At 45.2% G+C, this 12,299-nt stretch overlaps 1 protein-coding gene across 1 annotated transcript; it reads right to left on the bottom strand.

The window, feature by feature from the left end:
* Window positions 1-75: 75 nt before the first annotated feature.
* On the bottom strand, window positions 76-11,981 carry MNDA (myeloid cell nuclear differentiation antigen). The gene is made up of 7 exons (XM_006748512.3): window positions 11,670-11,981; window positions 7,255-7,539; window positions 6,212-6,348; window positions 5,539-5,706; window positions 3,909-4,325; window positions 2,308-2,496; window positions 76-302 (listed from the first exon to the last, which is right to left on the bottom strand). The coding sequence occupies exons 2-7, from the start codon at window positions 7,517-7,519 to the stop codon at window positions 168-170; spliced, it is 1,311 nt and encodes a 436-aa protein (XP_006748575.1). The 5' UTR covers window positions 7,520-7,539; window positions 11,670-11,981; the 3' UTR covers window positions 76-167.
* Window positions 11,982-12,299: the final 318 nt, after the last annotated feature.

Genomic DNA, 12,299 nt, shown 5'->3' on the forward strand with positions numbered 1-12,299 from the left:
GAAAAAGGACGTTTTATTTTTTTTTTTTTTTGCATTATAAATGTGTTAGTTGTAAAATGTAATATTCTTAGAAAATACAGAAAAATACAAGTATATTTTATAAAATAAAGAAATATAATCTACAATGCAGCCCTTAATATGCTGGGCTATTTCTACTGCATCTATTTTTAATAGAAATCCTCAGTTTTAACAATTCCACTATGAAAGCCCATGAATTGATCTGGAGGGGAGTGCATCATATCAAATTCCACCTTTAAGTCAAAACCGACTGGCTCCTTCTTGCTTTTCCTAGCCTTGATGACCTTAAAGGAGAGATAAGAAAGACACAATGAGATCCTAGGCGTTGCACTGAAGGTCTGCTGCTCTTCTTCCTTCCACCTGCACTGTGTCTCCAGCTCCGTCAACACCCCGTGTCCTCTCTCGGAGGCTGCTCATTCTCTCTCTCCCATCTCCTGCACTGCACCACCCTCTTGTGAGCCCTCCTCATCTGGAACCTAAAGGAGAGATTTCCTGGTGCCCCCATGGGTCCACTTGAACAGCTCCACAAGGATGGTGAGGAGGAACTGGGAAAGAAGGGGAGTCCTCACTGGAGCAGAAAAGTGACAGGAAGCAACAAAAGGTAAATATTTTTCCCAGTGCAACTGCTCTGGACTAAAGGTAGAAGTCGGGGATTCTTGCGTTAGGGGACCTGAAGAGTGGCACTGAGGTGCTTGTACACGTCTGTACGCATGAATAGATCAGAATTTCTAGATTAATTATTTGCACTCAGTTTAATGTTGATTAGTGCATCAAGAATTCCATGGTGGACCTCTGTGAGTATGTGTGTGTATGTTCCTACGCGCCCGAGAAAGAGAGTGTGGTGTCACGTGGGCCAAGATGTGCACTGCACGACAGGGTGGTGCCTTTGGCTCTAAGATACAGTTACTCAGGGTCCTGGGACCCCCTCGGTCGTCTGTGTCTGGTATGTGCTCTGTTGACCCTCTTCTTCGTTAAACTTGTTTTGAGGCTTATTATACACACTTTCCGTTTTACTGCTGACCTCTGTGCTCACTTCTTTTTGTTCCTGAGTGGTATACTTCCCCTCAGGCCACTCTCAAAGACCAGTTTTTCCCAAAGCTGCACCCTTATGTGTCTGTTCTGCCCACTGAGCCCAAGAGTCTGAGTCTGGAGCCCAAGCACCTGGGCCAGCACAGCGATCTCGGTTGCAGCAGGTATACGCAGTGCCAAGCAGGGCTCCCGCCCACCTTTCAATGATAGTGATAATCAGTATCTCCATCAATGAAATGGGAATAATGACTTCAGTATCTTCGTCACTGTCTCAGTTCCCAGCACACAGTAAGCGCTCAGCTAAGTGTTCTCTTATTCATTTAGATACACATGTTGTTATGTTATTATTTCTCTTGGGCAGTATCATTCACACCCATGACTTTAAGAATTATCCTTAAACTGCCAAGTACTGCTGTTGCTTGCTGTCCCTGTCTCCAAACCTGGCCTCTCCCTAATGCATCCCTCCAGAGAGTTACTAGCATACTTTTTGCCAAGATGTCAAAGTCATCAGGCATTCTTCCGCATAAAATTTTTCAAGTGGTTACTTGTTTTCACAATGAATTTTCCATTTCTGTTTATTTCTGACAAAAGAAATACACCAAATACATCCCCTGACTCCTGTTTTTACTCCCTGGCCTCACCTTCCCTCCATCTCTACATCTATGGCATTTCAGTTATACAGAAATCATGTTGTCTCACACTTTTGGGGACACACATGCATCATTTCTTTTGCCTAGAACTCTTTCCAATGTCTACTTTGCTAAGAAAAATAGTACCTACTGCAGACTGATTTCCGTTTTCGTGTTCAGCAGTTAGAGAATGTGTATGGTCTCACTTAACCACACACGGTCTTACCTCAACCCAATGATGTAGAGACTGTGACCCTTTCAGAGGACCAGTCAACTACATCCCCAACGTCAGGCAAGTGGTGACTGCTGAAGGCCAGGATTCTAATCAGGTCTGTCCTATTCAAAGCCCTGCTCTCAACCATTATGAGAAGTAGCCTCCCTGCCTTCCTAATGTCTTCAAATATTTCCTTACTTAGCGTAAGTATCTTATGCTTTTGAAATCTCTGTGAATGTCATTTCCTCATAGCCTTTTAAAAATCCTCCACTTAAAAATGAATGCAAGGCATGGCTGTGTTCTCCTCCCACCCGCTGGACTCTTATGTGTCCAAAAACAGGAATCTGGTGCTCTCAAAACCTAAACAAAGTTATTTGCCTCTATTGGCAAACTAACGCTCCTCTATCCAGTTCCCACCTGGATGAAGCTGTGAGTTCCACATGTCAGTTTCAGCTTCTGGTCAATTGTTTTCAGTTGAAAGCAGAAGAGTCGAAGTTTATCTCCTTTCTCACACGTGATGTTATGCCATCTCTCGGTCCCCACGACCTCCATCGTTCCTGTGTTATCCTGTATTTCATACACTGTCGTCTTCCTATTCACTTTTTTCTGCAACAGAAATGCAACGTTCAGTTTCTGAAGTCATAGCAGTGACTTTCATGTCTGAGGAAGCACCTGGTGGCACAGGAAATCCAAGACATAAAAAAGCAATTATAGGCACAAATAAACACACAGCTTTGGCAAGGTCTTGTCAGAGAACTTTCCTTTTATTATCCTGCTTTTGTATTTTCTTCCCCTTTCTTGTTCTAGATATTTTCTATCTGGCAATTCTAGCACAATGAGTTTTCTTCCTATTTTCTACTGCTTCACCACAAGGGAAGCGTTGATTCCTTAAACAACTGGAATCAGAGGAAGGAGTCGGAGCTCTGGTGGACTCCTTTAGCTCCTGTCCTTATGCAGAAAGGAATGGACATGACCATGACTATTCATCAGCCGATTAGAAAGAACCTATATAACAAGTAAGGTTCCAGTAACTAATTCCTTTTTCAACCTTCTCCATTTACCCATCCTTCTCCAAATCTTATCTCCACTGACCAGGATCCTGCAGTTCACTTTCTTAAGTTATAACTCATCAATTCTATAAGTGCATTTTTTAACCATGGTCTCTGAAAGACAGTGTAAGAAAGGAATGGAAGTAAATTAAGGGCTATCCCGGAAGACAGGCATATGGGGCTATGAAGCATATAAGATCATATGAGATCATATGAGATCCTATGAGATACCAGGGGAGTTCATGACAGTTTGTAAATTCTGGGGAGAACTGAATGCATCATACTAACCAGTACCCTGAATTTGGACATGACATATCAGTAAAACTGTCCATGCCATCCCTCCCCGCCTTTTGGGGATATAATGGAATTAGATTGCCATGTCTTCCAATTATCATACAATATGAAACCTTAGTCTTCAATAAACTGTTCATAAATAATGTGTTAAATAAATAGGTTAGAGGAGACAGCCTTGAATGATTATATTATTTGCCTACATGTTGAAGGTATTCACATTCAGGAGAATACAAGCCAATATATTTATTACTCTGAATATGTGTCACAGCCAGAATTAATCTTTGTTAGGGCAATCTATTATTCAAAGTAAAAAAAAAAAAAAAAAGATTTATACAGTCGTGGAGGAGCTCAGAGATACAATTATGAGCATGTGCATACTCATTTATACCCTGTGCTGTCCTTGCTCACGGAGGTTAAAAATAATCATTACTGGTGAAATAACAAGGTTTCTAGGGACTCTTTTTCAAAGAACTTGCATGAAGCTATCTCGGGTAGAAGACTATCAGGTCACCAGTCCCGTTTCCTGCTGTGTGGCGCACTTGACCTTCACTCTGTAGTCAAGACAGTGGGCTGGGAGCCGGGCTCCACCCCAGAGTCAGTACACAGAGCTTGGCAAGTGAAAACACTCAATTTCAGGTGTGGACAGAGAAAATAAAAACAATTTTAAGGGATTACCTCATGTAACAGAAATAATCCATACACAAATGTTCCTGATGCTTGCTTGTAAAGATTATCAATCTTGGGAGTTTCATTTGCTCTTTTGATGATGCTGTTTGGGACCACAATCAATTGGAAAGGATCGGCTTCGAACACAGATGAGGCTTTGTTTATCTCGAGGATTCCTTTGCATTCATAGTAATCTAATATGGTAATGATATTCTCTTTTGTGAATTTCTCTTTCAGGTTGCTGTTTAAAACCTTCACATGGAAAAACTGACTGGGAGTGGCCACTGTAGCATGAAACATTCTGCTTCTCCCCTCTTCTGGGGACTCGTATTCAAATGGCTCCGTTGCTTTCAGTACCAGGACAGTCAGGGGGCCCTGCTGAAGCACACGTCCTCTAGGAGCAGCTTGATGTTGGCCCTTCATCATCTGGTTGTGTGTTGGACAGAAACAGGGAAACAAACTTACAAGTCTGGGCAGGGAATACCAGCCAGGTCATTTTATCATGCGTGAAACCTCAATTATAACACTGGGACCACAACGACCCTCACAGATATTTGGAGCTGGAGCCAGGCTAGAAATGAATCGCCTAACAGAAAGGAAAAGCTAACGAACCAGTAGCTTATCTAGCCAAAGTATAAGGTAGCAGACAGCGGCCTAGGAGTCCAAACACCCTCACTTCAACAGAAGCGTCTTTCTGAATTAGAGCCGGATCCTCCGCAAGAGCGGCACAGAACTGCGCTGCCCTCAAGTACCAAAGGAACAGATTCAAATATTTCATTCAAATATATCCTCCACCCATTCAGTCTTTTTTTTTTTTCTTAAAGATTTTATTTATTTATGTGAGAGAGAGAGAATGAGAGAGAGAGCATGAGAGCGGGGAGGCTCAGAGGGAGAAGCAGACTCTGCTGAGCAGAGAGCCCGATGCGGGACTGGATCCCGGGACTCCAGGATCATGACCTGAGCCGAAGGCAGTCGCTTAACCAACCGAGCCACCCAGGCGCCCTCCACCCATTCAGTCTTCAACGACTAAAGAAAATAGGAAGTGTGAGCAAACCACGCCGAGGGCACTGGAGGTGGGGACCAGCGCCCACACAAGCCACAAAGGGTTCTCAGTGTATCTGGGGCCCCGGTGAGGGTCCAGCTCATGTCACGTCTGCGCAAGACACAGCGCTGTTAGTGGCTCCAAAGTCCCTATCCTCCTTGGCTCCGCAGAGGATACGTGCCTGGAACCATTAGCCACAGCATTTCTCTAACGGAAGAAAGGAGGACAGGTGTGTTCACCTCTAATCCCCTCTCTCACCGCGGCCTGGTCTGTATGAGCAGCGGCCGAATCCCGTCAGGAAGGGGAAACCACCCCGCGTGGCGGGCAGGGATGGGTGTTGGGGTCCTAGACGTGGAGGGGCATGGAGCCATGCCATTCACCCCCACAGGCCAGAGGTCCCTGAGACGCGTCTGGCCTGGGGTAGTCCACACGGCGACCACCAGCGTACTTTATGTGGCTGTGGCTTCTCCTCGTGGGACCACCTTACCCCCAGCAAGGGAAGCCCCTTTGCCCAAGCGCGCTGGGACGCCTGCCACCGACGGCAGGGGCGGTCCCCGGGCGCGAGGAAACCCCGCAAGGATGACGGGGCAGCGGTACCTCGGGGAAGGCGGAGAAGAGCGGAGCCAACGACGCGGTCTGGGGCCGCGGAAGGAAGCCGACAGCTGCGGACGTGCTGGGCCCGGGACGGCAGACCGCCTGGGTCTGCGGCTGGATCCCCTTGTTCTTTTTTGGCGCAGCCGTTCCTTTGGCGGCGGTTTTTCTTTTCTGAAAGCAGTGGAACGTTCCTGTTAGCGGTTTTCAGCACGAAGAGAAGCACCACAGTCTCACTGCTTGGCCGCAGGTTCCTCCCACCGGGAACGTGGCGGCCCGGGAAACTCCCGGGTGTCCCCGGCTGTCACCTGGAGACAGGCAGCGGGTGAGAGCGGGCAGGGCTGACAGCGCACAGGGGGAGACGCTCACGGACGCAGACGCCCCACTGCTGGAGCCGCCCCTGCGTTGGGACGGCAAGAGCTCCAGCCTCCTGAAAATCGGGGTGCGCGGGCGTGCGCGAGCCGCGTTGCCAGCCTGGCTGCGAGCTCGTCTGTAGGAAGGAGGTGATGTCATCACGTTTATGTCACCGAAACGTTTTCCACGTTTTTGCCTGGCACGAAGCAGATGACCCGAATGCCTCCATTTGGCAAATCTGCACGGACAGAATACTGACCAAGAAGCAAGTGCCTGGCGAGCTCCTTCCTGGGGCCCGAAGCCTCCTGTCCCTCCCCAGGCTTACCTGAGACGCAGTGGTCCCCTCCGCTCTCTCGCACAGCAGAGCGCTGCTTGTCGTGGGGGCACATGCCGAGGGGCCCACCCTTGCCTGCTGCGGCTTTTTCTTTGGCGTTTCTTCTGTTGTCTTCATTTTCTTTGCAACTGATACAAAAACAAGGAGGACACAATGAGCCCAGAGCTGAAGCCTTGTCAAGGCTAAGTCCTCTCAGCTCCCGCCGCCGATGCACGTACACTCGAGTCTGCCTGTCCTGCCTGAGCCAGCCTGGCCCCGAGGGGACCGACGGCCCCACCACAGGCCGGGACACTGCGTCCTGCTCCTCAGTGGTTTCCCAACTCGCTCTCCGGGCAGTGAGCACATCCTCCCCATCCTCTGGATTCCTATGTGCTGCCGTCCCACCCTTTCCCGGCCCTGTTCTCCCATCATCTCCTTAAAAAAAATCCAACGTTTTCATGATACTGACTGCTTGGTCATGTTCTTCAAAAGATCTATTAAAATAACAGAAACCAATGAAAGGAAATAGGATACAGATCGGTGAGGTGACAAAATGGCGACACTGGCCTTTGGGTTTTTTAAGATTTTGTTTCAACACGGTGATTTTACCCGGGGCAAGTTGTCCACCTCTCTGAGAGGTAGGTTTTACATTAAGCACGCTGTACCTTTGTTACCAGAAGGCAGATGATCATGTGGCAAATAGTGTTAGAATAGGCACATTCATTGGTTAAACGTAATTATTTTAAAATAAGTGATTATTTTGTGATTTTCTAACATTTCCAAAGCACTGCAAGCCTCAGGCTCTCATGGGCTCCTTCTATCTTTCATTCTTTGTCCTCGCGCCTAATACAGCCTTCTGCATAGATCAATCAATCAGTCCCCTTCCCAGGAAAGGGGATGCCCAGGGCTGTCAGCTTGTTGGTCCCTGCATCCTGCGTGGTCACCGCTGCGGAGTCACGCACTGGCAAAGGGGTATGCCACCCCACCAAGTGCTCTTCTACTCAATTGGGGGGAGCTCAGGGTGGAGCAGTCAGGTGTGGGATCTTCCTTATTACCTTTCATCTTCTCATTTCTAAGTTGCTTAACAATGTCCTTAAGTGGTGGCATGTCCTTGAATAGGTCTATTAGCTTGTCCACACAGGCAGCCCCTGGGAACTTCTTTTCCATCAGGTCAGCAATCTTGACCTTGTTATATTCTTCTTGCATGTTGGTAGTCAGTCCCAAATCATGGGCCAGTAGGGACTTAACTATGCTAAACTGGTAGTCGTTGATGAGCTCCAGTCCTTTCAGCAGAATAATTCTCTTGTACTCACTCCCCATCTCTCCAGGTATGGCTGAGCCTGCAAGAGAAAAATACCATAGTGTTATACCTTTCTCCAGAAGATTTAAAAGTCCGGCTGTGTCTATGTGAGTGAGTGGCCCATGTCACGGTGTTGTCCTTGAGTGTGTGTGACAAAGAGGAACTTAATTTCCAGGTATGTCACTGTGGGTTGAGAACTGCTGTATTCGGGACTTCTAAGAAATTCTTTCCTTTTAATAATGATAGTTGAGTTGGGTTGGGGTGGGGGTGGTGGCAGGAGGTCTGGAAAGAGGTCTTGCTGTTGCCCTGTGTGGAGTGTGGGCTGCAGGGGGTCAGAGTCCCCACTCGCTCGCTACCTCCTCCCATCCTGTGTTGGGGCTGAGGTCTCTCCCTGGATGTCCACCTGCTGGCTCTGGACTCTGTCACCTCTCACTCCCTGTGACTGTCCTCCCACCGTCGCCCTCCCTGCTGGGCACGTGCCCAGCACGCCTGACTCTTCCCTAGTCAGCCCTTCCCATGTCCTCTCTCCCTGGGGCTCGGGCCATGTTCTCCGTGTCCTCTGTGCCCTGGTCTACCTGCTCTCTCGTGCAGAACCATAGTGGCCCTGATTGGCCACAAGTAAGAGTTGCTTGAATTTCCTCCTCCCGGCTAATTTCTCGACTCAGTTCTCTCTCCATAAGCTGTACTTCTAGCTGTCTCAAAATCCTTCGGTAGTTCCCTGTTTTCCTTAGGAAGTACTCCTGGATATGTAGCCCGGCTTTTAGGCCTTGAATAATGTCTCTTCCTGACTTCTCCTCTTTTCCATTTTTCATATTTAGGTCCCAGAAATATGCATTGCATTGTGCTATGTCAGGCTCTCTGCATGGAATGTACTTCTTCCCCCCCCTTTTTTTTGAAAGGTAAATCTAGAGAATACATGGTCTTCATGAAACTAGTATAATGTAATTCTGCCAAATTATGTACATGTGCAGACGTGTTCAGCCCGAATCCAATCATATTCTTATGTTGGATATTTTTACATAGTATCCTAAACTCTGAATCTAATTCAGCTTATGAAAATCAGTATTTGTGAAAAATGTCACTTTTGTCATTTTTTTTCCCTCCCATATCTTCCCCCAGCACATGACTCAGTAAGCAGAAGACGATTGTTAATAGCTTAGACTATGGAATTCAGAAGACTTAGCTCCTAGAATATAATCATGTGACCACATACTTCAACGGGTACAACTCGAATGTAAGTGAGTGATTTGTAAGATGAGACTGAAAGCTGTCCCACAAGAAGACAGAATGGATTCAGAAATAGAAGACAGAAAATGCATGTGAGACCTCTCAGGCCACAGGTCAAAGTGTCCACACCCACATGCTGTTTGTTGTTAAAAGAACAAAATATAAAATGAAAAGGAGAAAATATTGAAAGAAATAATGAGATACACTTCCTGGAATTCAAATAACATGGATATCCTCAGAGGGATTGACCAAGAGTGTGCCAAATAGGAGAGCAAAGGAAAAACCCACATCAGGACATAATGTAGAGGAACTGAAAAATATCCAAAACAGCAAGAAAAATTTGACTTCCAGAGAAAAAGAGTAGATCACTTACAAAGTTTCAAAATCAGATTTTCAACAGCAAAACTGGCATGGAGTACCTTCGTATAGTATTTCACCCAAATTCCATATCTGCACTACTGAAATCTCCCCAAATTGTGAAAACAAAAGTTATGTGGGTGTGTGTGATTGCGCATGTACGTGTGTGTATCAATTTGATGACAAATTTTGCTAGAAAAATATCTGATGTGAGACCTCAGGAGCCTGTGTAGAATTTTTTTTTTTTTTTTTAAATTCCACCTTAATGCAAGTTCTCACATGTCTTGCTGATAGGGTTTTGAGCAGCATTGTTGGGGCCTGGAGCTAAGGGCCAAGAAAGAATTCTTGAGACATCTTTGGTGCAAAAAGGTGGTTTTATTAAAGCACAGGGACAGGACCCTGGGCAGAAAGAGCTGCTGCCCTGGGGTTGTGAGGGGTGACCCATTATATACTTTGGGGCTGTGGGAAGTAAAGATAAGGGAAGTTCGAAAAGGACTTTCATATGCTAAAGAAGATGCACAGGATACTGGAGGCCTAGCTATTGTCAAACTAAGGTTGTTTTTCCCTCTAGCAAAGCAATACCTATACTCTGCCTGCCTCAAGTATCTGTCCATGGGCTGCAAGTTATAAGCACATTTAATTGTATCTCATTGCCTTTGGCCTTTGTTTCCCACAACATTGCTACACGACCGTGAGTGCCTGTGAGCTGAGTCAGGACTCAGATCTTATTCAGTCATCTATATGATACACAAGATGTGGTGTGTGCATTAGACAGCCTTTCCTAAGTCACTCAAATTCTGAATTTCAAAACTTATGTGAACCCAAATGTTTCAGAGAGGCGCTGGCCAATATAAATTGAAGAAAAAATAATTTTGAAACCAGAATTTTGTATCTAGCTCAAATGGCATTGAAATGCAATGTACTACAGATGAATCTCTTGATATTGACCAACACAGTAAACAGATTTGCAACACAAAGACACCAACGGAGCAGTGTTTTGGAAACAGTATTCCCCTGGAAAATAAAAGAGGTCAGGAAAAAAAAGAAAAAAAGAAAAAAACACAACTGCTGACAAAAACGAAAGAGAGAACAAGACCTTGATTGACTCTTTCAATATTTTAAAAATAAATAAAGCCCCAACTGAAGAGAAACAAAACGGGAAGTAGATCAACATGGTGGGGTGGACAGGGAAGAAAGAGGATTTGTGCTTAATGAGCTACTTGCCTTTTAGGAGGGGTTGGAGATATAAATTTAAATTTATTGGCGAAGAAGAAGAAAGCACAGAATAAACACTATAGGTAATTGTTTTAAGTTAGTCAAAATACAGCACTTCACCTAATGTACATAAAGGGATAAACCCACTAAAAGGCAACATTTCTAAAATGGATTTAAAAAAAATCTACGTATGTATCATTGACAAAAAGTAACTCAAAGTTTTAAAAAAGATTGTTGCCGAAGTTGTACATGGAAACATTAAAGAGAGCAGACTATCTGTGTCATGTAGCGTTAAAAAGACTTTAAGACAAAGACTTTAATCAGAACTAGAGTTTCACTGCACAATGATTAAAGGTTTACCTTCCAGAAAGTTGCCAACAGTTTTAATTATGTATTTGCTTAATAGTAATAAATATATATTATTTATTATGAGCTTTTGTTATTCATACTATTATGAATAGTGTTATGTAGCATATTTCTCACTATATATTCATACATATATGTTAACAGTTGAGAGAACTACAAGGAAAAGTGGACAAAATCACGATTATAGTTTGATTCTAGCATATGTTAGTTACTGAACAAAGCAAGAAAAGAAGCAGAAAATACTTAGAAAAGCTGACCAACACTGCTCAGCTTAAATAAAAAGCTTGATCTAACACTTAGGAAATTCTGAAACTAATATTTAAAATGCTACGTTTCTCTCCAATGGGCATGAAATGTTTGTGTACCAAGCTCTACAGAAAGACTAAAGCATTTTCCAAACTGTGGCTACAGATTTGTCTCCAACCACCTCTTTTCTACAAACGCCACCACCGTTTGCCTCAGCCTTTGAGGAGCCCGGGGAGTGTGTCTGCCACGACCTGAAATGCCGGCCCGCCATTCGAGGCAGAGCGGACCCACAGCCCTTAGGGAAACGCTAGGGCGCCATGTGTTTGAGTGAGTGTGCCCATGAACCTGAGAAACGCTCTACTGTGTGTGGGTGTTCTCATGTTTTGTGAAATCGGGATAATACCATAGAATATAGTTTTATGTCCAGATGTATTTTCTTACTTAGTATCATTGCATAATACTTTTTTCATCCCAACATCCTGTCCCCTATCCCAGCTCCCACCACAGCCGGCAAGTTCCCTGGGCCCCCTCCAGGCTAGAAAGCCAAGGCCTGCCTCTGAATATCAACCATGCTGTAAACACCCACAGAACGAATTTTAAAGCTGCAATCGTCAAAGATACCTATCATCGTCCCATGTAGTGGAAGGATTAGGATGAAGGCACTGAGATTTTCACTTTTCAGAATACAGTTGATACCGGCCCGACCCCCCATCAAGGAAGTACCCGCATCTCCTCTACAAAAATCCTGACCAGACTCACCTCACTGAAGATTCTCCCCAGTAGTCCAGATCTCGAGATCTTCTTCAGAAATGTAGCAATCAGTGTTTGCTTGGCTTGAGTAGGAAGACAAATCAGTAAAGCTCTCAGAAACTGAACTGCAGGAATACTGCAATCTCCTGAAATGCTAAGAAAATAATTTCTGAGGTTAGAAAATGGCTGTGGTGAGCATCACAGAGTAGCCACCCCGGCTGCCTGCCTTGACCTCAGCCCCCAGAGGCGGAGATTACGAAACTTGTTCTGAGACTCCTCCCATCCAGGGCTTTAGCTCTGTGTTTCCCTAGTCAGAGGAGCTGAACAGCTTTCTCATACGCATCTTAGACACAATGAAAAATCAGAGCTAAATTATCACTTATTTTATTTTATTTTTACAAATATTTGAAAGGAGTTACAACGTTAGAACTTTCTAAACAGCAGACTTCAGTGTGGGTTGGTAGATGCCAGAGCCCCTTAAGTGAGGCTCCGAGACCGTGAAGGAAGAGTGAGTCACCAACCCCAACTTCCTCCCTTTCTGTTCACATAGCAACCAAGGCAGGAGGAGATCTTGGGGGATTGTTCGTGGGTAAACACAAGTGACTAATAGGCTCATATCATTACAGCAATAACTCCTTC

Source organism: Leptonychotes weddellii, unplaced genomic scaffold (genome assembly GCF_054177405.1).
Source record: "Leptonychotes weddellii isolate Sample4059 unplaced genomic scaffold, ASM5417740v2 HiC_scaffold_2400, whole genome shotgun sequence".
In the NCBI taxonomy this organism is placed as follows: Eukaryota; Metazoa; Chordata; class Mammalia; order Carnivora; family Phocidae; genus Leptonychotes; species Leptonychotes weddellii.

What these genes read in the sequence shown, in the direction of transcription:
- MNDA (XM_006748512.3), bottom strand. Translation starts at nt 7,519, where the DNA reads ATGGGGAGTGAGTACAAGAGAATTATTCTGCTGAAAGGACTGGAGCTC. An exon ending in AGGGGACCACTGCGTCTCAG is followed by an intron (nt 5,707 to 6,211) that starts GTAAGCCTGGGG and finishes CACTGCTTTCAG; the next exon opens with AAAAGAAAAACCGCCGCCAA. An exon ending in GAACTCACAGCTTCATCCAG is followed by an intron (nt 303 to 2,307) that starts GTGGGAACTGGA and finishes CTCTCCTTTAAG; the next exon opens with GTCATCAAGGCTAGGAAAAG.